At 41.8% G+C, this 26575-nt stretch overlaps 1 protein-coding gene across 4 annotated transcripts in view; it reads left to right on the top strand.

The window, feature by feature from the left end:
* Window positions 1–26575, top strand: part of LOC121281108 (long-chain-fatty-acid--CoA ligase 6-like) — a 109172-nt gene that overhangs the window by 33883 nt on the left and 48714 nt on the right. For all 4 annotated transcript variants that reach the window (XM_041193798.1, XM_041193796.1, XM_041193795.1 and 1 more), the window contains 7 exons: window positions 5356–5420; window positions 7229–7330; window positions 7460–7559; window positions 11556–11734; window positions 17114–17146; window positions 17340–17391; window positions 25022–25095. In XM_041193798.1, the coding sequence (XP_041049732.1) occupies window positions 5356–5420; window positions 7229–7330; window positions 7460–7559; window positions 11556–11734; window positions 17114–17146; window positions 17340–17391; window positions 25022–25095 (605 nt within the window). The remainder of the gene's footprint in view (window positions 1–5355; window positions 5421–7228; window positions 7331–7459; window positions 7560–11555; window positions 11735–17113; window positions 17147–17339; window positions 17392–25021; window positions 25096–26575) is intronic.

Raw genomic sequence — 26575 nt, forward strand, 5'->3', positions numbered from 1 at the left:
CAGCACTGGTAGCATGTTTGGCTGGCATTCTGCCCCTGGATGGTATTTCTCATCTTGGATAGCTTTATAAAACGTAATATGCAGTGTGGTATCAGAGGATATTGTGATTAAAGTGTACGTAATCTAATAGCTTTGATAGTATGACTATAACATCAGGAAATTATACTTTACTGGTAGTAACTTGTGTTTACACTCTTTTTTGATGTAGCATTGTATACCATAAAACATCATCAAAAATCACATTCTATTATCCCTCAAACTTGAGTCAACTTATACATGAGATATATGAAAAATTAAAGATTTTTGGCTAAAATGTGGGCAATCAACTTTTACACGAGATCAGCTATTACTCGAGTATACATGGTGTTATTTTGTGATATTGTTTGAGGGATAAATATTTAGAAGGAAGTAATGTTGCTGCAATGTAGAACCTTTGTCAGTCCACATGTGGAATGTACAGTTCTGGAATATCCATGGGGAGGCAGAGGTGTTGACCTCAATGAGGTTAATTGAAACTTCTCTGTGTAAGGTCAGGACCCAGCACATCTGAGTTCCGGTGAAGTTTCTGACATTCCTACAAAACCCCTGCAAATATGATGGCAGGAGTCTTCTGGATTGATTGGACTACACTATGTAACACTCTTGGGAGTGGTGGGTGGGCAGGGAAATGTTCATTTGCGTAACACCATCTAAGGATCTCTTGTTTCCTTGGCCCATGCTGTTCTTCAGTAATATCAATGGTAACTGTCCACTGTCTTGCAGGTAGTGCTGCCTGCTCCCAGCGAATCGATGTAAGACTCAACAGCACCACTACGTGCAGAAATTTATCCCCTGTGCTCTCTTTTGTACGCATTTAGTGAAAGAACAACATACTTATAGAGAGGAGGATGTAAACTATGTGAGATACAAACATACAGAAGAGCAGAGACAATCAAATGAACAAGAAACAGAAGGAGTCAGTGGCAAATCCAGTTTTAATGGAGCACATTCTGCCATTTTTCTGTTTGCAATAGGTTTCCAGCTAGTTTTTGAGTTGGACAGAAGGTAGTTGGCAAGTGTTCTGCTCTGATACAGTTATAAAATTAAAGTTGAGATTAAATTACTGGTAAAAGGCAAAAGCACATGCCTATCATATGAACAGTTGCTACTGTAACCAGCTGGGAACTTCCTTGACTTCTGGGGAGGTTGAGAGAGGCAGAGTGCCAGCACTGATATGCTATTGATTAAAATGAAGTTTTCATGGTATAATGCTCTTTCATCACAAAACCCTGCATCCTACAACTTACTGTGAATAACACCATGGAAAATCTACTAATTTAATATATTAAATACACTCGGGTATCTGTTATCTGCTCTTTTTTATTTAGCTCTGACAAAAAGTCATACAGACTTGAAATGTTAACTCTGTTTCTCCCTCCACAGATGCTGCCAGACCTGCTGAGTTTTTCCAGCATTTTCTGTTTTTATATCTTTTATCTCTGTGGTTTTTGGGTGGCTGCCTGGCAGAGTACTGTTTGGTCCATTTTGAGGGGCGAGCATCATTAACACAGATTTGGGCAGAAGAGGAGTGCCTACCTTACAGCATTATTGAATCATAGCACTGAAACAGACCATTTAGTCCATCAAGTCTGCACCAATATTTTTCTCCACATGACCAATTTACTCTAATCCAATTCTAATGCTCCGTTTCTATTCGCTGCAATGTCTCTCTCAAACAACCATTAAATTCTGTTTAAAAGAATTTATGGGGTGAAATTTATGGCCTCTTCGCAGCTGGGGGGTAGGGCTGTAATATGCAGCAAGCTGTTCAACAGCCCATTGACTTAAGTGGGTCTGGAAAATCCCACTGACAGGAGGAGCTGTAAAATTCCACCCATGGATTCTGCCTCAACAATTGGTTCATGATTTAAAATTCTATATTCTAAACACATGCAAAGACATTTTTTTTCTAACATTCCTCCCTTTTTTTATACATTAAGTTTCTACCATTTATTCAACTAATAGAAATTATCTTTTACTATTTTGTCGTCTTTCATGGGATGTGGGTTTGCAGGCTAGGCCAACGTTTGCCCATCTCTAATTGGCCTTGAGAAGGTGGTGCTGAATTGCTGCCTTGAACCACTGCAGTCCATCTGTTGTTGGTGCATCCACAGTTAAGAGAGTTCCAGGATTTTGGTCCAGTGACAGTGAAGGAATGGCGGTATCTTTCCAAGTCAGGATGGTGTATGGCTTGGAGGGGAACTTCCAGGTGGTGGTGCTCCCATGCATCTGTTGCTCTTGTCCTTTTAAATGGCAGAGGTTATGCGTTTGGAAGGTGCTGTAGAAGGAGCCTTGGTGAGTTGCTGTAGTGCATCATGTAGATGGTACACTGCATCAGTGGTGGAGGGATGTAGGTGGTGATGGGTGGGATGCTGATCAAGCAGATTGCTTTGTTGTGCATGATGTCAAGTCTCTTGGGTGTTATTGGAGCCACACTCATTTGGGCAAGTGGAGAGTGTTCCATCACAATCCTGACTTATGCCTTGTAGATCATGGAGAGGCTTGGGGAGTCAGGGGGGACAATTATTCATTACAGAATTCCCAGCCTCTGACCTGCTCTTGTAGCCACAGTATTTATATGACTAGAACAGTTCAGTTTTTGGTCTATGAAAACCCTCAGGATGTTAGTACTGGGGGATTTGGTGATGGTAATGCTATTGAATGTCAGCAGAAAGTGGTTAAATTTTCTCCTGTTGGAGATGGCCATTGCTTGTAATTGTGTGGTCAAATGTTACTTGCCATTTATCAGCCCAAGCCTGAATGCTGCATAAGGGCATGTACTGAGTCAGTATCTGAGGAGGTGTGAATGGTGCTGAAGATTGCACAATGATCAGCAAACATCCCCGCTTCTGACCCTATAATGGAGAGAAGGTCATTGAAGCAGCGCAAGATAGTTGGGCACAGGACATTATCCTGAGGAACTTCTGCAGCAATGTCCTAGGACTGAGATGATTGACCTCCATCTTCCTTTGTACAAGGTATGACTCTCATCAGTGGAGAATTTTCTACATGATTCTCATCGACTTCAATTTCGACAGTCAAGGCTGCTTGTTGCTACACTCGGTCAAATGCTGCCTTGATGTCAAGGGCAGTCATTCTCTCCTCTGGAGTTCAGCTTTTTTGTCCATGTTTCGGTCAAGGTTGTAATGAGGCCAGGCGCCTAGTGTCCCTGGTGGAATCCAAACCGAGCATCAGTGAGCAAGTTATCACTGCAAAGGTTGCTTGAAAGCACTGTCGATGACAGCTTCTATCACTTCGCTGACTGAGAGGAACTGATGAAGCAGTAATTGGCTGGATTGGCCAATATGATGTTCAGGACATGGCCAGCTCTGTCAATAATGGTGTCATCGAGCCACTCTTAATAATGGACATTGAAATTGCCCACCCAGAATACATTCTGTGCCCTTGCCACCCTCAGTGCTTCCTCCAAGTGTGTTCAACAGGCAGAGTACTGATTCATCAGCTGGGGGGGTGGGGCAGCAGGAGGTTTCCTTGCCCATGTTTGACCTGATGCCATGAGACTTCTTGGGTCTGGGGTTAATGTTGAAGACTCCCAGGGCAACAGCCTCCCAACTGTATTTGCCTTATCGTTAACCCTTTCTTCTAACTATTCCTAATCTTGAGCTCTTGCAAGTCACCTCATAAATTAGCACGAACTGGAGTATGGTATAAACTAAAACTTCACAAGCACTCTACCATCCCAATTACTCCTACCCATACATTATTTTTAACGTATGTGGTGTATCATTCTTTCAATGTGCTTTTGAGGAAATCTGATAAAAGTATGCTGAACTGACCTGAACATGTAATTATGCCAAAGTAATCAGGTTACACAGTTAATGTCTCCATTACTTTAACAAGTACCAATAATGTTAAACATAATTAAAGCAGAGTAAAAGATGTGTGCATAGACACCATTTGCATTCATCCAGATTTCTTAAAGTGTTTCTGGAAGTTGAGATTCCCGCTGGAAACACAAAGGGCTGTATTTTACTGGTAATGGTGAACCCCATTGCCAGCACCTAAAGCGAGAGGCAACCTCACTTTGGCCAGCAGTAGGACCTTGGGTGGCATAGTGGAAGTGGTGGCCAATTAAGAGCTTACTGCCAGAATTACCATCCAATTAAGGGTGGTGGCCCACCCTTGGGAGCTGCCAGCCCAATCTGTGGGCCAGGAGCCTCTGCAGTTGACAAGTGCTGAGACTGCAGCTCCAGAGAGGAGCTGCCTTAATGGTGGGGTGTGGTGAAAGACAGGAGAGTTGGGGAATTGGGGGACCTCGAGGACGGGCAGGCAGGACCCAGTGATTGGGGTGTTGGTTGGTGGTGTTAAGCACTGGTATGCTCTTACCACCGGGATTCCCGCCGGGGACCCTGGAGTGGCCATAAAGGAGGGCCACTCCTCTGGAACCTGTTAGAAGGTCACCAGATTTCACCTGATGGTCTCCTCATGTGGTAGTGGGCCTTCCCAATACTGTCAAAGTGCCAGTAGAGGCATGAAGTAGTCATTAATTGGCCACTTAAGTGGCTCAGTGATGCTGGTAATATGGCATGACCACACAAAGACATCGGGTTCCTATCCTGTGCCATTCCCCACCATTTGGCCAGCCCTCTCACCTCTCAACCCCTCCCCGAAGGGCCTGGAAAATTCAATCCAAAGTCAGAAAGCTTATACACTACCTGTCAGTATAATAGAACATTGGGAATACAGTTCTGTTTTTTGTAATAAAATCTAAATATCTCTTGTTGAATTCTTTTTTGTTTATTTATACTTAAAGCAACAATTGTGGGTATAAACTTCTGAAAATATTACTATAATTCAGTTTTGTAAAAGATATTATGAATAAAGGTCCTGTATTTAAACATATTTTTGGCAAGGCTAAGTTTAATTGGAGAAGTTTTTTTGGTAAAGGCACAAAGATATAAAATAGTGTATTCTCACGTTAATTTTTCTTTGCCATTAATTAGAGAACCCATAATCTGAATATGTGGGCTGTGAATAGGAAGAGTCACTGTCCTAAATCACTTGCAGGAATGTGTTATTTTACATGTATAGAATGCGAGGAAGCAAATTTTATCTATTGAAATACACCTGCAATAGGTAAAGAAAATAGTATTTTTTTTTGACTGTTGCTGAAGTTATTTTACTGGCACAAGGGAAATCACGAGTAAATGTTTTTCCAAAAAAAAACCTCTGCTATCCAGAAATCTCCTTTTACAGCAGTTTACTTGTCAGTGTTATTAATGAGGTTAATGTTACAGGCAATATTAATATTATGAAGTAGAGAATGAAATAATTGAGTGTTGCTTTTCTGTTTAGGTGACGGACCTTGCTTAGGATTCAGAAAACCCAAACACCCCTATCAATGGCTTTCTTATAAAGAGGTGAGAACAAATTTGAAAGAACCAACAGATGAAATCTTGTTCATGCATTCATTAGTACCTCATAATAATAATGTTTAATTTCTTGATTTTTTTTCTTTATTCAAACGACGTAGGCATCGCTGGCTAGGCCAGCATTTATTGCCTATTCCTAATTGCCTTTGAGAAGGTTGTGGTGAGCCACCTTCTTGAATTGTTGCAGTCAATGGTGTAGGTACATCAACTGTGCCAATAGGAATGGAGTGTCAAGATTTTGACCCAGATATGAAGGAACTGCGATATATTTAAGTCGGGATAGTGCATGTCTTGGAGGGGAAATTAGACGTGACCGTGTTCACTTGCACCTGTTGCCTTTGCTCTTCTAGGTGGTAGAGGCCACAAGTTTGGAAGGTGCTGTTGAAGGAGTCTTGTTGAGGTGCTATGGTGCATCTTGTAAATGGCACAGACCGCAGCCATGTGTGCCATGTTTAAGGTGGCAGATGAGGTGCCAATCAAATGGGCTCCTTAGTCCTGGATGGTATCAAGCTTCTTGAGTGTTGTTGGAACTCATCCAGGCAAGTGGAGAGTATTCCATCACACTTCTGACTTGTAGATGGTGGCGGCAGGCTTTGGGGAGCCAGGATGTGAGTTATTCACCACAGATTTCCCAGCTTCTGACCTTGCAGCCACAGTATTTAAATGGCTGGTCACGTTCAGTTCCTAATCGATGGTAACCCCCAGGATGATGTTGGCGGGGGATTCATTTGCGTTAGTGCCACTGAAAGGGGATTGCTTAGATTCTCTCTTGTTGGAGATGGTCATTGCCTGTTACTTGCCACTTATTAGGCCAAGCTGAATGTTGTTTAGGCCTTGCTGCACAGCTGCTTCGTTATTTTAGGAGTCGTGACTATGAACGGAACTGAACATTGTGCAATTATCAGCAAACATCCCCACTTCTGACCTTATTTGGACTGACAGTCATTGATGAAGCAGCTGAAGATGTTTGGGACCAGGATGTTGGCCTGATGGGCTCCTGCAGTAATGCCCTAATGCTGCAATGTTTTGCCTCAATAACAATACTCAACACATGGATAGTGATTGTGTTCAGCCATTGCAGAGTTTTCCCCCTAATTCCCATTGACTTCAATTTTACTAAGAGCCTTTAATTCTACACTCAGTCAAATGCTGTCTTGATGACAAGGCCAGTTACTCTTACTGCACTTCTCAAATTCAGCTCTTTTGTCCATCTTTGGACCGATGTTGTAATGAGATCATAAAATAAGATTAAAGATTATATTAAACCAAAAAATTAGCTTTCATTTATTTCTAAGTTCTGAGCTTCAATTTTAATAGTATATAATAACAATGACCTATTTATGATGAGGTCCAATTGCTTTTCCCCATTGTTTGTGCAGTGTTCATGGTTGACGTGGTCAGTCCATGATATGGTGTTAGACATTTAAGAATGTGTAGCTATACTACACAGCATGGCCGCCTACTGTTGCTTTAATGTTCCAGCACTGCTTCTAGTAGAAGTAGCTTTAGGACTTAAATCAGCTAGTACTGAATCTACACAGTTTCAACAGCAATTAAACAATTGCACACATACACCTCTTGTTTAGCTTTCTCATTGGAGGCACCAGGGAAGCCACTTCCTTCTGAGGGTTTTGATGCTTCTGATTGCATTAGGATTGCATCATTTATTGTGGTACCAACAGATGCAAAAACTTAACTTAAAGGGGCATTGGTTACAGGGTAACTCTATTCATTTTCGTTTCATTGGTTGCGGTCTGAAAACAAATGGGGCATGACCAATATTGTTTTTCTCATAGGTCACAACTCGAGCTGAGGACTTAGGATCTGGACTGCTCCAAAAAAACTGCAGGTCATCACCAGACCAGTTCATTGGTGTTTTTGCACAAAACAGACCTGAGGTAAGAGAGTTATAACATGTATTCAGAAGTGCTTTTTAAAAAAAAAAACTTTTGTGGTGTTTATTTGTATGCATGAAGTTTTTTTTTGTTGTTTATTTTTGTATTTTCATAATTGCAACTTCCTACCAGTGGATTATTGCTGAGCTGGCATGCTATACTTACTCCATGGTGATAGTACCACTTTATGACACACTCGGACCTGAAGCCATTCGCTACATAATTAACACAGGTAAAAGAAATTACCTACTTCTCAATAATAAGTACCACTTATTAAATTTAAATGTCAAAAAGGTGAAATCAAAGGATTCTTAAATTCAAGGAATTAAAAGTAACAAACTTGAGGTCCAAACCTCCTATTACTAAATCATGGCCTGAATTTTTCCAATGGCCGGAGTGGTCGCGGAGCTGAATGCCGCCCGCGATCGGTTCTGCGCCGCCATTTTATGCAGACAGGCCAATTAAAGTCCTCCCAGCATAATAGCCGAGCGGTAGCGTGAGCGCTACCTGTGCAGGCGATGGGGGGAGGAGGGAGAGTCGAGTCCAGTGCTCTTTCGCGCACAAAAGAGTGCTTCAATCTCCGAGGCATGGAGCTGCCTCGTGGAAATTGAAGCACTTTTGAAGAAAATAAATACATGCAATATAAATTTAATGAAACGCCCCTCATGTGACTGTCACATGAGAATAGTCACATGAGATGGGGCATGTTTTTATTTTTCAATAAGAGTTTTTTTATTCAATTTGTAAAAGTTCTAGGAAACCTCATCCCAGCCGTGGATGAGATTTCCTAAGAAACGTAAAGGCCGCTTGGCCCTTTTGCCTGCCCACCAACCGTTGGGTCAGACGGGCAGTGTAAATTTGAAATTACTTAGTTCCTTCATGGCCTTGTTAGGCCTTTTAATTATCAGTGGGTGCACAGCTGACTCCAGGGCAAGCCCACCGAACAAAACATTGCGAGACAGCGCGATGACATCGGGACGCACACCCGCCATCATCGCGCATCATTTTACATGCCACTGTGTTGGGCCCGCCCCCGCACGCAGGCTGTGAAATCCTGGCCTATGACTAGCAGGAAATATCCAATGAAAGCCAGTTGATTTATGGCTGGGGGGTGGGGAATAATTGACCTATTTCCATAAACCATCACAAGTGTGTATTTTATAAATTAACCAGAAATAAGAGAGATAATATTTGATTTTTATTTTGACTTTTCTGATCAGAGGTGGCGTTAAAAAATGAATGAATTGTAAAAGAAATTAAAGTACTCTCACCCTGACTGAGACAAAAATGACTTCATGGATGAATTCCTTAAAAAGGGTGTGAGGAATAGGCCAGAAAATTATAGGCCAGTCAATCCTGACTTTGGTGGTGAGCAAATTATTGGAAACAACCCTGAGAGACAGGATAAACTGTCATTTGGGCACGGATTGATCAGGGATAGTCAGCATGGTTTTGTTAGGGGAAGATCGTGTCTTACTTCCTCAAATTCTATTAAATGAATAACAAGGAGGATTGATGAGGGTAATGCAGTGGATGTTGTCTACATGGATTTCAGTAAGGCATTTGACAAGGTGTCCCACATGGCAGACTGGTCAGGGAAGTGAGATCTCATTGGATACAGGGGCAGGCAAAATTAGCTGAGTGATAGGAAACAAAGGCTCCTTCGACAGCACCTTCCAAACCTATGACCACTACCATCTAGACGGACGAGGGCAGCAAACAGATGGGTCACCATCACCTAGAAGTTCCCTTCCAAATCACTCACCATCCTGACTTGGAAATATATCACTGTTCCTTCACGGTTGCTGGGTCAAAAATCCTGGAACTCCCTGCCTACACCACATGGACCGCAGCGGTTCAAGAAGGCAGCTCACCACCACTTTCTCAAGGGCAGCTAGGGATGGGCAATGAATGCTGGCCCTGCCAGCGAGGCCTACGTCCCATGAATGATTAAGAAGAAAAAAATGGTCAATATATGTTGCAAATGGAAAACTCTTTCTAGTGGTGTTCCACAGGGCTCAGTGTTGGGGTCCTTCCTGTTTGTTGTATATATTAATGATTTAGACTTGAATGTGAGAGGCATGATTGGGACATTTGCAGATGACACAAAAATTGGCTGTGTAGTTGATAGTGATGAGGATAGTTGTCAAATCCAGAATGATATCAATGGTTTGGTTCAGTGGGTATAGAAGTGGCAAATTAAATTTGATCAAGAAAAGTCAAAGGTAATGCAGGAGGGCAAACAAAGCAAGGAAATACTCAATAAATGGGAAGTTACCTGAGGGGTTGAGGAAGTGAGACCTTGGAGTGCAGGCCCTTGAAGGTGGCAGGACAGGTGGACAAGGTGGTCAAGAAAGCATATGGAATGCTTTCCTTTATTGGGCGAGGTATTGAATTCAAAAGCAGGGATGTAGTGATGGAACTGTGTAAAATGCTGGAATTTTGTGCACTGTTCTGGTCACCACATTACACAAAGGACATAATTGCTCTGGAGAAAGTGCAGAGGAGATTTAAAAGAATGTTGCCAGGGCTTGAAAATTGCAACTGTGAAGAGAGATTAGGTAGGTTAGGATTGTTTTCCTTAGAACAGTGGGGGCTAAGAGGTGACCTAATTGAGGGGCCTAGGTAGTGTAGACGAAGGACTTTTCCCCCAGCTGATGGGCCTATTACCAGGGGTCATAGGCTTAAGGTGATTACTATAAGGATTAGAGGTTGAATGAGGAAAAACGTTTTCACCTTGAGGGTGATGGGCATCTGGAATTCACTGCCTGAATTAGTGGTCGAGGCTGAAAAGCTCAACTCATTTGACAGGTACCTGGATCTGTATTTGAAGTGCTGTAACTTGCAAAGCTGTGTTAGAAAGTGGGATTAAAATGAGTGGCTAGTTTCTCTTTTTTTACTGGCGCAAACACAGTGGGCTGAATGGCCTCTTTCTGCACCGTAACTTTTCTATAGTTCTATTTATTCATGTCACATACACATCTTTGGGACCATCAAATGTTGTTGCATCAGTGGGGCTTAATATATTGTTGAAAATTTGAGTTGGTTTTTCAGAAGCAAATGATTAACATTCTCTCCCCAGTATAGTAGTATCCCTGCTTTGTCAGTAAATCTGAAAATGTTTCATTGATTTTACAAATACAAATGTTCAGAAGAGGCTCTTGCTTTAGGATGTCTTTTGTCACTTTTAAATTAATACTATACCATTCTTTCTGGACCAAAAACTTGTACCTCAAGTACATGGATGCAATATGAGGAGAAAGCCACATTCCAAGATACTGGGGTTAAAGCTAGACTGCGACATGGAGGTAGAACGGCACTACCACACATTTTGCATCCATGCCAAAGTTGAATTTTCCCCCCTATAGGTCTCCACTTGAATACCTTTCTTTCAGAGTCCAACCTCCAGTCTAAGATGCCTGTACTAATCTGTCAGGGCCACAGGATTCTGATCCACAGCAGTTCAACTGGTTATATATTTCCCAGTAGCTGAACACACTTAGCAGGAAAATTATATTCAAATAATGTACTTTATTTCCTCTCCCACTCCCAATACAAATTAGTGTATTTTCTGAAAATCATTTTATTTCACCATTTTTTGCTTTACATTTTAAAAGATGCTGTCTGCATGAAAGTATTTTGGCAAACGATTTCTCATGGACTTTAAACATAACTCAATGAAGCAAATCATCATTAAAATGAAAATGATGCATTCTGACTCAATGTTTCCCAAACAATTTTTCATGACATTTAACATGTGTAATTAGTGCTTATATTAAACAGGCTACAAATAATAATGGAACTGTATTAATAATCATTCTTAAACTAGGCATGTATTGCTGTGACAATTATTTTGCTAATAGAATTTTGCTCCTCAGAATATCATTACCTTAAAAATAATCTCTAATGCCTGTAACAACTGAGATTCTGATTAGAATTAGGCCTCTTTGTAATCTTGTGGATAAATATAACAATTACATAAGTGAACTCTTCCTAGTCTCTTCAGTCCCAAAAGCATGCTTTTTTGAAAAAAACACTCTTTACAAATGCTAATATGTAAGTGGAACAATACCCCTGTTCCCCAGCACAATTTCTACTTCACTTGTGGTTTTTTGGGGGTGGGGACAGTGCAGAAAGAGTTACCAATTTCATGAGTTATTTGTGTCTTCAAAGTCTTTTATTTCTCACTTTTCTCTATGCATCACTAATGCATGCAACTCTTTTTAAGCTGAGATTTCCACAGTTATCTGTGACAAGGTAGAAAAAGCAAAAATTCTTTTGAAGAATGTGGAGAGGAAGGAGACTCCAGGCTTGAAGATAGTCATCCTCATGGACCCATTTGAGATGGACTTGGTGGAGATGGGAAATGACTGTGGAGTGCAAATACTGGCACTCCAGGAGGTGGAGGTATGTGAATGATGTCACTGACAGTTGTAGACAAAGATGCTGTGGCATGTATTTGTCACACTGGTGAATTTCAATCTGGATTTCAATCCAGTTGCCAAATAAATACTAGGTGATTTGGCATGGAGTAAAAGGAAAACTGGAGGGTAAGTCAGCATGTACCATATGCAACTCTGAGCAACTGACTCAAAAATAGCAGAGGGAGAGAGAGCTGGAAGCTATTTACAGGGAAGCAAAGAGGGTGATGGGGCCAGTGGAGTGGTTGCAGGTTTTGTGATTGGGAAATCTGGAAGAATTGGTTTCCCTCTGGTTCTGCCAAATTTTTAATGGGAGGACCTGATTACTATCTTTAGAATCTATTTCCTGGTTGCAGCCAGCCAGATTAAAAGGCTGGCTGGCTGTTAAGAAGGCAGGCATGTGGCACGAGGCTGCAGTTGGGGCTCTCAGGACCAGGAGAGAGACTGAGGCTTCAGAAAAGACATCATTGGGAGGGCCTTGCAAGATCATAAGCCAGAGAGGAGCGTGGGGGATAGATGCAAAGAAAAATCAGTGTGGGGAGTGGGGGGTGATCATGGGTGTGGGGTGGGCAGGGGAGGTGAGACCTGGAGAAGATCAAGATGCAAAGAGAGGATCATGGGATGGGGGCACAAATGGCAGGATGTGGGGGACATCAGGAGTGCATTGAATCATGGGGTTGTAGGTTCTGACTGTGAGGGCAGGGAGGGTGTGGCCCAGCCATTGGGGAGGTCAACAGGGTAGCTTTTGAGGAACAAGAGACAATGCCCCTGCTCCTCCTGGGCCACAAATAGTGCTGGAAAGACACTTTCTTCTTCCACCAGCAAACCTCACCTCCCTTCCAGCTGTTGGATTTCCCAAGGCCTGTGAAACCTGGCTGGCCAGTGTTAAACCTGGAATAGAGATAAAAGCTTAGGAATGCATCCCTCATTAAAATATTTAAATGAGAAACAAAAGCAGAATGCTGGAAAAACTCAGCAGGTCTGACAGCATCTGTGGAGAGAAAAAAAAAAGTTAATATTTCGACTCCTTATGATCCTTCTTCAGAGTGCAAGAGAAGTGGAAATGTGATGAAATTTATACTGTTTAAGGGGGGGTGGGGCAGGTGATGCTGGATAGAAGGCCAGCGATAGGTGGGGACAAAGGAGGGATTGACAAAGATATCATGAGCAAGAGGACAAAGGGATTGTTAATTGTAGTGGTTAGTGTTAAATAAAGATGCTAATAGTGGCGTAAAGATAAGAAATGAAAATGTGATTATAACAGAACAAGGATAGCATTGTGTGAAAGAACACCCTGGAGCAAGTGACAGATGGCCTTGTAGGGGAGGGGGAGGGGGCGGCGGTGGGGGGAAAATAAAGGATAGGAAATGGTTGGGGGAGGGGAAAGGGGATAAAACTACAGATAAACGAATAAAAATAAAACAAGTGGGTAAAAAGTGTATGTAGAAGAAAGGGGATTGGGGGAAATAAAGGGGGTGGGGATGGAGGAGAGAGTTCATGGTCTGAAGTTGTTGACCTCAATGTTAAGTCCAGAAGGCTGTAAGGTGCCTAAATCAGAAGATGAGGTACTGTTCCTCTAGTTTGGGTTGGGCTTCACTGGAACATCGTAGCAGGCCAAGATCAGACATGTGGCCATGAGAGCAGGATTGTGTGTTAAAATGACAAGCGACCGGAAGGTCTGGATCATGCTTGCGGACAGAACAGAGGTGTTCCGTAAAGCAGTCTCCCAGTCTGTGTTTGGTCTCCCCGATGTAGAGACGACCACATTGGGAGCAGCGGATGCAGGAGACTAAATTGAAGAAGGTGCAAGTGAAGTGCTGCTTCACCTGAAAGGAGTGCTTGGACCCTTGGATAGTGAGGAGGTAAAGGGGTAGGTTTTGCACCTTCTGTGATTGCACGGGTAGGTGCCATGGGACGGGGATGAGGTGTTAGGGGTGATGGAGGAGTGGATCAGGGAATCTCGGAGGGAACAATCCCTACAGAATTCTGATGGGAGGGTGTGGCGGGGTGAGGGGAAGATGTGTTTGGTGGTGGAATCATGCTGGGAGTTAGCAGAAACGGCAGAGGATGATCCTTTGAATGCGGAGACTACGGGTGAAAAGTGAGGACAAGGGGGACCCTATCCAGTTCTGGGAGGGAGGGGAAGGTGTGAGGACAGAGGTATGAGAGATGGATTGGGCATGGCTGAGGGCCCTGTCAACCATAACTAGGGAGAAACCTCAGTTAAGGAAGACATGCCAGAAGCACCGTTTTGGAAAGCGGTATCATCGGAACATATGTGACGGAGGTGAAGGAACTGAGAGAATGGGATGGAGTCCTTACAAGACTGGAGGGTGTGAGGAGCTGTAGTTGAGGTAGCTGTGAAAGTCACTGGGCTTGTAATGAATATTGGTGGACAGTCTATCACCAGAAATTGAGACAGAGGTCAGGGAAGGGAAGTATCAGAGATGGAGCATGTGAAGGTGATGGAAGGGTGGAAATTGGAAGCAAAATTGATCAATTTTCCAGTTCCAGACGAGAGCATGAAGCGGCACCGAAACAGTCATCGATGTACCGAAGAAAGAGTTGTGGGAGGGGGCCTGAGTAGGACTGGAACAAGGAATGTTCCAAAATCCCCATAATGAGATAAGCATAACTGGAACCTGTGCGGGTACCTCTAGCCACACCTTTTTATTTGGAGAAACTGAGACAAGTTGAGGGAGAAATCATTCATTGAGAGAGCAAGTTCAGCCAGACAGAGGAGAGTGGTGGTGGATGGCGATTGTTTGGGCCTCTATTCAAGGAAGAAGCAGAGAGCCCTTGGACCATCCTGGTGGGGGATAGAGGTGTAGAGATATTGGATGTCCAGATGGTGAAGAGGAGGTGGTTAGGACCAGGGAACTGAAAATTGTTGATATGACGTAGGGCCTCGAAGGAATCATGGACGTAGGTGGGAAGAGACTGGACAAGAGGAGAGAGAATGGAGTCAAGATAGGAAGAGTTCTATGGGGCAGGAACAGGCTGACATGATCGGTCTACTGGGACAGCACTGTTTGTTTGTGGATTTTGGGAAGGAGGTAGAAGTGGGCAGTCTGGGGATAGGGGACTGAGGTTGGACGCTATGGAGGGAAGATCTCCAGGTGAGATGAGGTCGGTTAAATCCTGGAAACAGTGGTTTGATGTTCAGTGATGGGGTCATGGCCCAGGGGGAAATAGGAGGAGATGTCATTTGGCGCTCAGACCTCTGGTCTGTCTGCAAGCATGACCCAGACTTTCCGGTTGCTTACCATTTTAACACACAATCCTGCCCACATGTCCGTCCTTGGCCTGCTGCAATGTTCTAGTGAAGCCCAACGTAAACTAGAGGAACAGGAGCTCATCTTCCGATTTAGTCACCTTGCAGCCTTCTGGACTTAACATTGAGCTCAACAACTTCAGACCATGAACTCTTTCCTCCATCCTCACCCCCTTTTTTTTTTCAACCCCCTTCTACATTCATTTTTTTCCCACTTGTTTTATTTTTCATTTTATCCATAGTTTTATCCCCCTTCTCCCACCTCCCCCATCCCCGACCACCGCTGCCATTTCCTATCCTTTATTTTCCCCTCCCTCCCCCACCCCATCCCCTACAGGGCCATCTGTCACTTGTTCCAGGGTGTTTTTCACACAATGCTATCTTTGTTCTGCTATAATCACATTTTCATTTCTTACCTTTACGCCACTATTAGCACTTTTTTTTTTAGCACTAACCACTACAATTAACAATCCCTTTGTCCTCTTGCTCATGATATTTTTGTCAATCCCTCCTTTGTCCCCACCTATTGCTGGCCTTCTATCCAGCTCCACCTGCCCACCACCCCCCTCCGCCCTCCACCCCCCACAAACAGTATAAATTTCATAATGTTTCCACTTCTCTTGCACTCTGAAGAAGGATCATAAGAGCTTGAAATGATACTTTGTTTTTTTTCTTTTTCCACAGATGCTGTCAGACCTGCTGAGTTTTTCCAGCATTTTCTGTTTTTGATTCAGATTTCCAGTACCTGCAGTATTTTGCTTTTATCTTATTATTTAAATGAGGGCTGCTTCATCTGAGGTTAAGCTGGCCACCTACAAGTGCACCAGAAATACATGGCAGATTGAGTTTGGATTGAACTTTTTTGTCTGGTGAAAGGTTATCAGTCTGAAATGTTGGCCATGACTTTATCTCTGAGGTGCATTTGGTGTGGTGGGCAGTGGAGATAGGGACAGAAGTGGGGATATTCCAAACATCCTCCATTGAGATGGTTGCCTGCCCGTCAACCTATCAAAACTAGTAGTGCATGTGTTGAAGTTGGGTTACCTCCCTGGGGTGTTAAAATGACTCCCCTGCCTCTGCAATTGAACAGAAAACATGATGTGTATGAACAATGAAGCGGTCCCATTTTAACACAAAAGCAAAACACAGCAAATGCTGAAAATCTGAAATAAAACCAGAAAATGCTGGGAATACTCAGGTCTGACAGCATCTGTGAAGAGAGAAAGAGAAACAGTGTTAATGTTTCAGGTCTGTGACTGAATACGGCTGAATATTTTCACTATTTTCTGTTTTTATTTCAAGTCCCTTTTTAAGTAGGCCAGCTGACTTGTAACCCACAGGGATTATTCAAGTAGCTCCCCTTTAAAGAGGCGCTGCCAATAAAATTATAGGAAGTGGTTGATCGCCTTTTTTGTGGATCAAACAGAATTAATTAAATTTAAATTAAATCACAAGGGCAAAATAAGTGAAATCAAAACAAAGTTCCATTCATTGTTGATCAGTTGCAGAAGATGTGCAGCAAGCCAGTAGAAAATGAGATTTTGGACAACTTCAACAATGGCTTGTGTCAATAGCACAAAACTGCATATAATTTTACTGCATTTGATACTCATCTCTCTTGGAGAGGCCACTGAATAACCACTTTGGAAAATCGGTTATCTCACATTGGGGTCAGAATAGGGAAGTTCACTTGCACTGTGAGGGCACAGAACTGACAGTGGGTGCAAAAGTTAGATAATGTACCAGTTTTAATACTGAAGAGTACTATTACAAATTGATTTATTTTTTTGTTTTTAAAACGGAATATGGAAATAGAACTATACAATTGCAAAGGATTTGCAATTCATTCTGATGCTTAACGAGTGTTTTAAGACTAGCTTACATCCTACATATTTTAATAGCAGTGTTCAACGTGAAGCCCAGAATAAAGAACAAAACCACGTGACAGCACTTTGGGTTTTTTTTCCCACTATTTCATAGTTAGCCACTAAGTGAATAGCATTCTTTGCAAGGCTGTTTTTGGAAAAACAAGTGTAATTTAAGGATAAAATGTGCTCCATTTTCACTCTGTGGTTACCTTCCTGCTTTCAGAACCTTGGACAGATGAACAGGCAAACTCCTGTGGTGAGTGAAACATTATAATTGACTTTCTTTTTCATAGTTATTTCATTCATAATTCAGGGAAGGGTAACTTGAAAATGTGCATCATCAGCAGCCAGCATAACTGAGCACCACCTCTAGTTTTCGGAACAAAATTGTATCTTCCACAGCTTGCGCTGTCCTTGGTTTCTTAATTTTTATTTGTTTTTCTACTCAGCCTCCACGACCTGAGGACTTATCAATTGTCTGTTTTACTAGTGGAACAACAGGTATGTGCCTCAAGAAATATTGGTATTTATGTTAATTAAAAGCATTAAATATTAGGATAAACTTGGCATCCCTATCTCACTGCCCATTAACAGGGAAGCTGGTCCACATTCACTCTGCGTTTGTGCGTGCATGCAGTAGCGTAATGTGGCAGCCAATTTGTGCACAGCAGAGTTTATCAAACATCAATGAGATAAATGACCATGTATGTTTTAGTGATGTTGGTTGGGTGATGGATGGCCTCCCTGTTAGTCTGTTTGTCTCAGTAGACAAACTCAGTTAACATTTGGGGATTTTATGTCCTTTAAGAAAGAATCATGAATCCAGGTAATCATTAATACAGCCCATACTTAATCATTGGTGGTACAAGGACCACCTGTATTCCTCACAGACTTTACATCTTTCTAATTTAAGGATCACTACTCATATTATCAGTTTTCTGAAAATGTATAGAATTTGTATAGGATTATCCCCACTCTTTACCTTTTGAACATTCTTTTGTCCAAATGGCTTTTGTTTGAAAGATCATTTTCACATTATTTGGTGCCTTCCATAGTAACTGCTGTGCAAAGTTGTATCTGTTCCCTACCATTGCAGTAATAAGATTTCCCTGCAATTATATGAAGAATCATCTCAAGCATTACATTAACATGAGAATCTTTTGTTAAGAAAATCTCCTTGTAGAGTCCAGATTCATGAGTTTTTAAAGTGCCCACAATGCCTATTTCACTGCAGATTGTCAAATGTTTGCAATGAATTCTTTATAGCCTTTATTTGGGTAGTAATGCAAAACAGGCAGTGTTGAATTGCACACCCCAATAGCATTGAATAGCAAGCAAGGCAGAGGCCAGAGTTCTATTTTGCACTGCAGCCCGTTCTATCAACATACCTGCCAGCAATTCCAGAATTTTTTAGATTCTCAGAGGTGACAGGCTGATTATTGGTATTTTAAACCCTCTAAAATTCTATAGCTTAACAATTTCATATCCATTTATTTATGAAAAAATGTAAAGCTTGTCATTAATACCATTATGCACTTATGTCTCTCTTTTTGAGAACTGATGCAGTTGTTCTTTGAATAGTTTTAATTATTGGGCACATTAAGGCAAATGTTCATTTTCACTATGCTGAGGTGAGGAGGCATTCAGTTCAGTTTCCATGTGCAGAAGAAAGAGGCCAAAGATTTATGATGCTAGGTCTCTTCCCTTATGGGATCAGAGATGGAGGCCTTTGGGCTACTGCTTTTGGAAAGTAATCAGAAGGCTGCAAACCATCAGTCATTACAACTGCTGCAGAGCTGAGGAAATAATTATATTTCTGTGCCTGTTCCAAGGGATGTATTGAGCATTGGCTAATGACTTGAACTCCAAACACAAACCAGCTTAGTCAGGTCAAGCTGAACACGATAGGGCTTTAATAATTATTGTTAATCCTCTATTTCATTCTTTCATAAATGTAGTAGAAGTCCTGACACCCTGCCAAAAGTATGCTGTAATAAATGTTGATAATTGATCATTTCCTATATTTAAAAATCTATATAATACATTAACACCATCCCCATTAAAGTTTGATTTTACAAAACAACAACTAACATTAAATAGCTTCTGTTTCGGCCTTGACTTGCCCCACTCCTTCATGTATTAACTCCTTCATGTAATCAAGATCATATTATTTGCTTCTGTCATATGTTGGAACATTCTTTTATCTCTGCTACCGTAGTTCAGCCCAGCCTGACTAAAAGTGAAGTTCCCCTTTCTCCTGTGATTGCATTTTAAATAATCTCAATTGACTTTCTAATGAGTATGGATCACAGAATAAACTAATCATCATTTACCTTGTGAATTTAGTGTCAAATTTTCCTGAGTGTAATACTGAAGTAGCACAGGAATTTTGGGTGTGAATCTTTTCCATCTTTTGTGCTCGATGGCTGGGTCTAACTGACTACACTTGAAGAGGCCTAGTCAGTATCAATTTGACATTTTCAATTGACCTGGTTCCAGGAATTTTTTGTGGGAGAGAGTTCCAGATTTCCAATATCCTTTTTATTTTTAAAAAAAGTGCTTCCTGAAACCACCCCTAAATGGTCAGCTCTAATTTTAAGGTTATGTCCCCTTGTTCTGAATTCTATCACTAGAGGAAGTAATTTAGCTCCAATCTTGTAAATCCTTGAACATCTCATATCGCCCCTCTAATCTACTGTACTTGTGGGAATATGAACATAGTCTAAGTAGCCGTCCAGAAGATTTAATGCAGTGGGGTTGCGGGATGCAATCTTGGGATCGCAAGGTCCAGGACCATAATGGCGACTGTGGAGCAGTTGAATGGAACTCTTGCTACGGACCATTTTTCTAGACCAACAAGTCCCCAGCATGCTCCATGCCAAGAGACAGCTGATTATTGCAAAATCTGCTGGAGCTGGTCAGCCTCCGTTTTGCTGTCTTGAGTTTGATCCAGCATTGTTCACAACATTGCACTCGGGACAGATGTGGCGAGCAGGAGGGAGGTGCCAATATTTCTGTTACAGTTACTGCCGGCACACATTACAGCCTGAATTTTAACCACCTGTTCTGAGGGTACATAATTTATTGTGCACTTAGAACACACATGCTGTTTTGCTCCATTTGAGGTACAGTCCTTTTGTCAAATATGGAGGAAGATGGTGGTACTGTCACTGGACAAGTAACCCAGAGGACCGGCTAATGCTCTGCGCCATGGGTTCAAATCCCACCATGGCAGCTGGTTGAATTTAAAAATTCAACGAATAAATCTGAGTTGAAAGCTAGTACCAGTAACAGTGACCATTGAAACTATTGATAATTCTCATAAAAAACCCATCTGGTTCACGTCACATGAAAGACTGAAGGGAAAAAAAAACCACCCTATAACTTGGTTAGTATACAAAGCTTACTGTACCACTGGAACAGAAATGATTTTAATGCTAATCCTTTATACCAGCCCTCTCACATGGTGGGCAAACCGTGGTTGTGTGAATGTCCCCTGCTGTAAGCAGCCTGACTGTAGCTGGGCTGCTGGCAGGGGTCACTGTTTTAGGGATACAATGATAATCAAGTTAACACAATTGGGAGATGTAGAATTGCTGATTCCTGGACGCCAATGCACTACATCCCACAACGCAGCCACGTCCAACCCCCCACTCCTGCTCTGAGGTTATGTCAATTTAAAGCATCAAAATAGGGTCACAGCGGGAAACAGTTTGGGAAGTACTGATTTAACCCTTTTAATCTCTATAATGCTGGTGGATCTGTATTGTGCCGAATCCAAGGCCAGTTTCTCTGCTGTTCCCAGAGTTGAACACCGTTCTCACAAGCGCAGTCTCAGCATAACATTATATAACTGTGGCACAGCTTCCATCTCTATGTATTCCAGCCCTCTTGAGGTGAAGACTAACAGTTCATAGCTTGATTATTTTTGTACCTGTCCACTAGTTTCTGGTTATTTCTTTAGCCTCTTAAACTACTTCACAGTTGCCAGCTTTTCACCATTTAGAAAATGCTCTCATCTATCTTGGGTCCAAAGTTGTTGACTTTGTACTTCCCTGTGTTGAACTCCACCTGTCAGAAATTTGCCCATTCACTTATTCTATCAATGTCCCTTTGCAGGAGGTCATGTGGCACTCATGTCCCTACCTCTGGGCCAGAAGCTTTGGGTTTAAGTCCCACTTCAGGACTTGATGGCCATGGAAGTTTGGTACATAATGTGACCAAATAGGTTGATTATCAGCCTGCAAGTCCTTCCAATACAACTGATGGCAGGTGGAAAGACCAGGTGACTTCCCTGGACAGCCATACTGCAGAAGGCAGCAGCAAAGCACTGCAGTACTTTGCCAAGCAGAATCTGGATCAATACAAGGGAAGTTCATGGTCACCAATGCCCTCTTAGGGCATGGGACCTGGAGGAGGAGGCTACCCGTTTGCAACTTTCTGCTTCCACCCACATTACTTACTATGCCACCAAACATCATCAAACTTGCTTATGGTGCTCTCTGGTTCTTCACCTAAGTCAACCTTAAATCTATTGAAAAGTTGAAGTTCCAGTACAGATCCCTGGGGAATATCAGTAGTTATACCCTGCCAATTGGAGCACATAATTTATCTCTATTCTCTGTCTTGTGCCTCTTAACTAATTTTCTACCCACATGAAAAGATTGCCTCGAATTCCATGTACTTCCATTTTTCCTTATGTGGAACCTTAATGAATGCCTTTTTAAAGATCCATATAAATAACATTCATTGACACTGCCTTATCTAACATGTTAGTGGCCACTCAAACATTCAACTAGATCAGTTTGATATGACATGTCCTTTATCCAATCTTTGCTGGCTCTGATCCATTCAAATTTGTCCAAGTGCTCAGTCATCCTGTCCTGAATAACAGATTCTAGTAACTTCTTCATCGTCCTTGAGTAATGGAATGGCATTGGCAATTTTCAATCTGAGGGGATAATTCTTAAATCCAGAGGAGCTTGAAAGATCATGACTAAAGCTCCTACAATTTTCTCATCTACTTCATTTCATGTCCTGGGGTGGAGACTGAGGCATAGTGGTACTGTAACTGGGTTGGTAACCCAGAGGCCCAGGCTAATCCTCTGAGGACACTGGTTCAAATCCCATCACTGTAGCTGGTGGAATTTAAATTCAATTAATAAAATCTGGAATTGAATGCTAGTTTCATGATCACTATGACCGAGACTATCATTACTTGCCATAAAAACCCATCTAGATCTAGATCACTAATGCCCTGCAATCCTCACCTGATCATAGAAAAATAGGAGCAAGAGTAGGCCATTCGACCCTTCAAACCTGCTCTGCCATTCATTATGATCATAGCCTCAATAGCCTGCCCCTGCTTTCTCCCCATATCCTTTGATCCCGGCTGGGGACACTGGAGCATCCGTGAGGTGGAGAGCTATATCTAACTCCTTCTTGAAAACAAACAATGCTTTGGCCTCAACTACTTTCTGTGTTAGTGAATTCCACAGGCTCACCACACTCTGGGTGAAGAAATTTCTCCTCATCTCAGTCCTAAATGGTCTACCCCGTATCCTCAGACTGTGACCCCTGGTTCTGGACTCCCCCACCATCAGGAACATCCTTCCTAGACCCTGTCTAGACCTGTTAAAATGTTATAGGTATCTATGAGATCCCACCACCCCCCTTCATTCTCCTGAACTCAGAGTATAATTCTATGACTCAATCTCTCCTCATATGTCAGTCCCGTCATTCCAGGAATCCGTCTGGTAAACCTTCTCTGCACTCCCCCTATAGCAAGAACATCCTTCCTTGGATAAGGAGACCAAAACTGCCCACACTATTCCAGGTGTGGTCTCACCAAGGCCCTGCATAATTGCAGCAAGACATCCCTGCTTCTGTACTCGAATCCTCTGGCTATTAAGGCCAATATACTATGTGCCGCCTGCTGCATGCTTACCTTCAGCGACTGGTGTACAAGGGCACCCAAGTCTCATTGCACTTTCCCCCATCTCAATTTATAGCCATTCAGATAATCTGCCTTCCTGTTTTTGTTACCAAAGTGGATAACCTCATGTTTATCCACATTATACTGTGCCTGCCATGCATTTGCCCATTCACTCAGCTTGTCCAAATCACACTGAAGCATCTCTGCATCCTCCTCACAACTCACCCTCCCACCCAGCTTTGTGTCATCTGCAAATTTGGAGATATTACATTTATTTCCCTCATCTAAATCATTAATATATATTGTGAATAGCTGGAGTCCCAGCACTGATCCCTGCAGTACCCCTCTAGTCACTACCTGCCATTCGGAAAAAGACCTGTTTATTCCTACGCTTTGTTTCCTGTCTGCCAACCAGTTTTCTATCCATCTCAATACACTACCCTTAATCCCATGTACTTTAATTTTGCACGCCAATCTCTTATGTGGGACTTGTCGAAAGCCTTCTGAAAGTCCGAATAAACCACATCCACTGGCTCCCACTCATCAACTCTACTACTTGAAAAATTCCAGTAGATTTGTCAAACATGATTTCCCTTTCGTAAATCCATGCTGACTCTGTCTGATTCTTCCACTGTTTTCCAAGTGCTCAGCTATTAAATCTTTTATAATGGACTCTAGAATTTTCCCCACTACCGACATCAGGCTGACTGGTCTATAATCCCTGTTTTCTCTCTCCCTCCTTTTACATTAGCTACCCTCCAATTTGTAGGAACTGGTCTAGAGCCTATAGAATCTTGGAAGATGACCACCAATGCACCCACTATTTCTAGGGCCAGTTCCTTAAGTACTCTGGGATGTAGATTATTAGGCCCTGGGAATTTATCTGCCTTCAATGCCATCAATTTCCCCAACACCATTTCCCTACCAATACTGATTTATTTTAGTTCCTCCCTCTCACTAAACCCTGTGTTCCCCAACATTTCTAGTATGTTATTTGTCCTCCTTTGTGAAGACAGAACCAAAGTATGTATTTAGTTGGTCAGCCATTTCTTCGTTCTCTATTATAAATTCCCCTGTTTCTGACTGTAACGGACCTACATTTGTCTTCACCAATCTTTTTCTCTTCACATACTTATAGAAACTTTTAGTCAGTTTTTATGTTCCCTGCAAGCTTACTCTCATACTCTATTTTTCCCTTCTTTATCAACCCCTTGGTCTTCCTTTGCTGAATTCTAAACTGCTCCCAATCCTCAGGTCTGTTGTTTTTTCTGGCCAACTTGTATGCCTCTTTTTTGGATCTAATACTGTCTCTAATTTCCTTTGTAATCCATAGTTTGGCCACCTTTCCTGTTTTACTTTTGCACCAGACAGGAATAAACAATTGTTGCAGTTCACCCATGCACTCCTTGAATGTTTGCTATTGCCTATCCACCATCATCCCTTTAAGTAACGTTTCTCAATACATCATAGCCAACTCGCGCCTCATACCATCGTAGTTTCCTTTATTCAGATTCAGGACCCTAGTCTCAGAATCAACTACGTCACTCTCCATCTTGATGAAGAATTCTATCATATTATGGTTGCTCAAGGGGCCTCGCACAGCTGGATTGCCAATTATTCCTTTCTCATTACACAATACCCAGTCTAGGATGGCCTGTTCTCTAGTTCGTTTCTCAACGTATTGGTCCAGAAAACCATCCCATATCCACTCCAGGAATTCCTCCTCTACGGTATTGTTACTAATTTGATTTTCCCAATCTATATGCAGATTAAAGTCACCCATAATTACAGATGTTCTTTTATTGCCTGCATCTCTAATTTCCTGTTTAATGCCATTCCCAACATCACCACTACAGTTTGGGGGTCTATATACAAACCCCACTAACGTTTTTTTGCCCCTTAGTGTTTCTCAGCTCTGCATGATCGGGCCTACATAACACATAACAATGGGGCTGATTCTTTAAGTGCTCTCTGAAATAGATCAGCAAGCCACTCAGTTCAAGGGATGGACAGCAAATACTGGCCTTGCCAGTGACGCCCACATCCCATGAAAGAATTTTTGAAAAAATCATATCCTGGAGATTTTGTCTATATAAAAGTCTCTTTTCTTTCTTATGGCTTTTGTTTATCAATTTTTTGATGTGCCTTCTATTTTGTGCCTTATAATTGTATTAACAATGTAATTTTTCCTTTCAGGGAACCCTAAGGGGGCCATGCTCACACATGGAAATGTGGTAGCTGATTTTTCAGGCTTTTTGAAAGTTACAGAGGTGATTATATACATAGCTTTTTAGTTGCAAGTAAAATAATAATACAAAACTTATGTCAAAAGTATTGTTTTCAGCCCTATTAATATGCTAACTTTGTATAAAATTGAAGTTATACAATTTGTTTATTTTCTTATGGTGTCTTTAATTTGATGAATGCTTTAAAAAAATTTTTAAGCTTTTTAATCATTGAAAAGAGAGCGTATATGTGAGTGCAGCCATAGCATTCCTTTCAAAAAGTAAACCATTACAAAGAACTGGGATTGATTTGAATCTGCATTTCTTCGGTGCTGTGAACATTGATTTTTCCTTTGTGCTGAGGATAGAAGCTGTAAATGGGGAACCCAGCTTGAGAAAGTTGATGCAAAGCGGTTGGATTAAAATTCACCATTGACTTCTGATGAATCACCTGATGAACTCAGTAATTCAGTCCTTGATGATATCATGTCTGCATATGGTTTAAACAAAAATATCCCAGAGTCTTAAAATTCTTATCACTCTTGGAATATATTAATTCCCTTGCTTTGATATTCATGGAGGGAAAACTCATTGAAAGGCTGAATATCTTCCTTAGCTTTTTTTTTTGAAATTTTTTTTTCAGGATTTCCCTGCCCTGGGTGATACACTATTTTTCAGCCATTAGGGTGGGTAGGTGACATGCTCCCAATGCAGTTCTTGAGCTACCAATATGGGACCCATCAAGCCTCTTCTTGGCACTCCTATGGTCGCACGGTTGAAATTCAGATGTTTTGTTAGTTACAGAAGTGGAACTTCATTTTTGATTTTTGCAATAGTGTGCTGACATGTTACTATAACTTACAGGGTTGTGAAGATTTGAACCACATACCTGAGAATGTTGTTATATCACCAGTGAGGGGTGTATGCGTGTGTTACTACGATCCCAGCTGATGTTACTAATGGACAAGCCTGAACCCAGGGTGGAACCCAGCTTGATAGACCCAAACTTTTATTTTTTGTTTAGATATGTGGAGAGTAGCCACTGAACAGAAACATGGGAGTCAGCTGATGAACTTCTAACAAAATAAAACACTTATTGAAGAAAAGATGAACTATATTACTTTACCCCTTCACCCACAACTGTACTTTTACAGATATATTTAGATTTGAATGATAACACAAGTTACAAAAGCTATTTTATACTCTAATGTTCACAGTAACTCTAGTTACACTGTCCATGCAAACTAGTAGGTGACCTGTAGTCAGACACGCCATACTCTGAAACCAAGTGACAGCATCTGTTTGGAGTGGCATCTATGAACCTCTCATCAGCTCCCCTGCACCCTGCAAGACACTTTTCACACTGTGAAACAACCAGTCTCACTGAACTCCATCTTTCACATGAAGGTTTCCAATCTCCAAAAACTCGCTTTGGAATTTTCACCCAAACTGACGTTTTCTTTCAGACTCCTTCCGCAAGGGTTCACCTCCAGGGTTTCAAACTCTCCTTTCAGTGTTCCTCTCC

This window comes from Carcharodon carcharias, chromosome 8 (assembly GCF_017639515.1).
Source record: "Carcharodon carcharias isolate sCarCar2 chromosome 8, sCarCar2.pri, whole genome shotgun sequence".
Classification (NCBI taxonomy): domain Eukaryota; kingdom Metazoa; phylum Chordata; class Chondrichthyes; order Lamniformes; family Lamnidae; genus Carcharodon; species Carcharodon carcharias.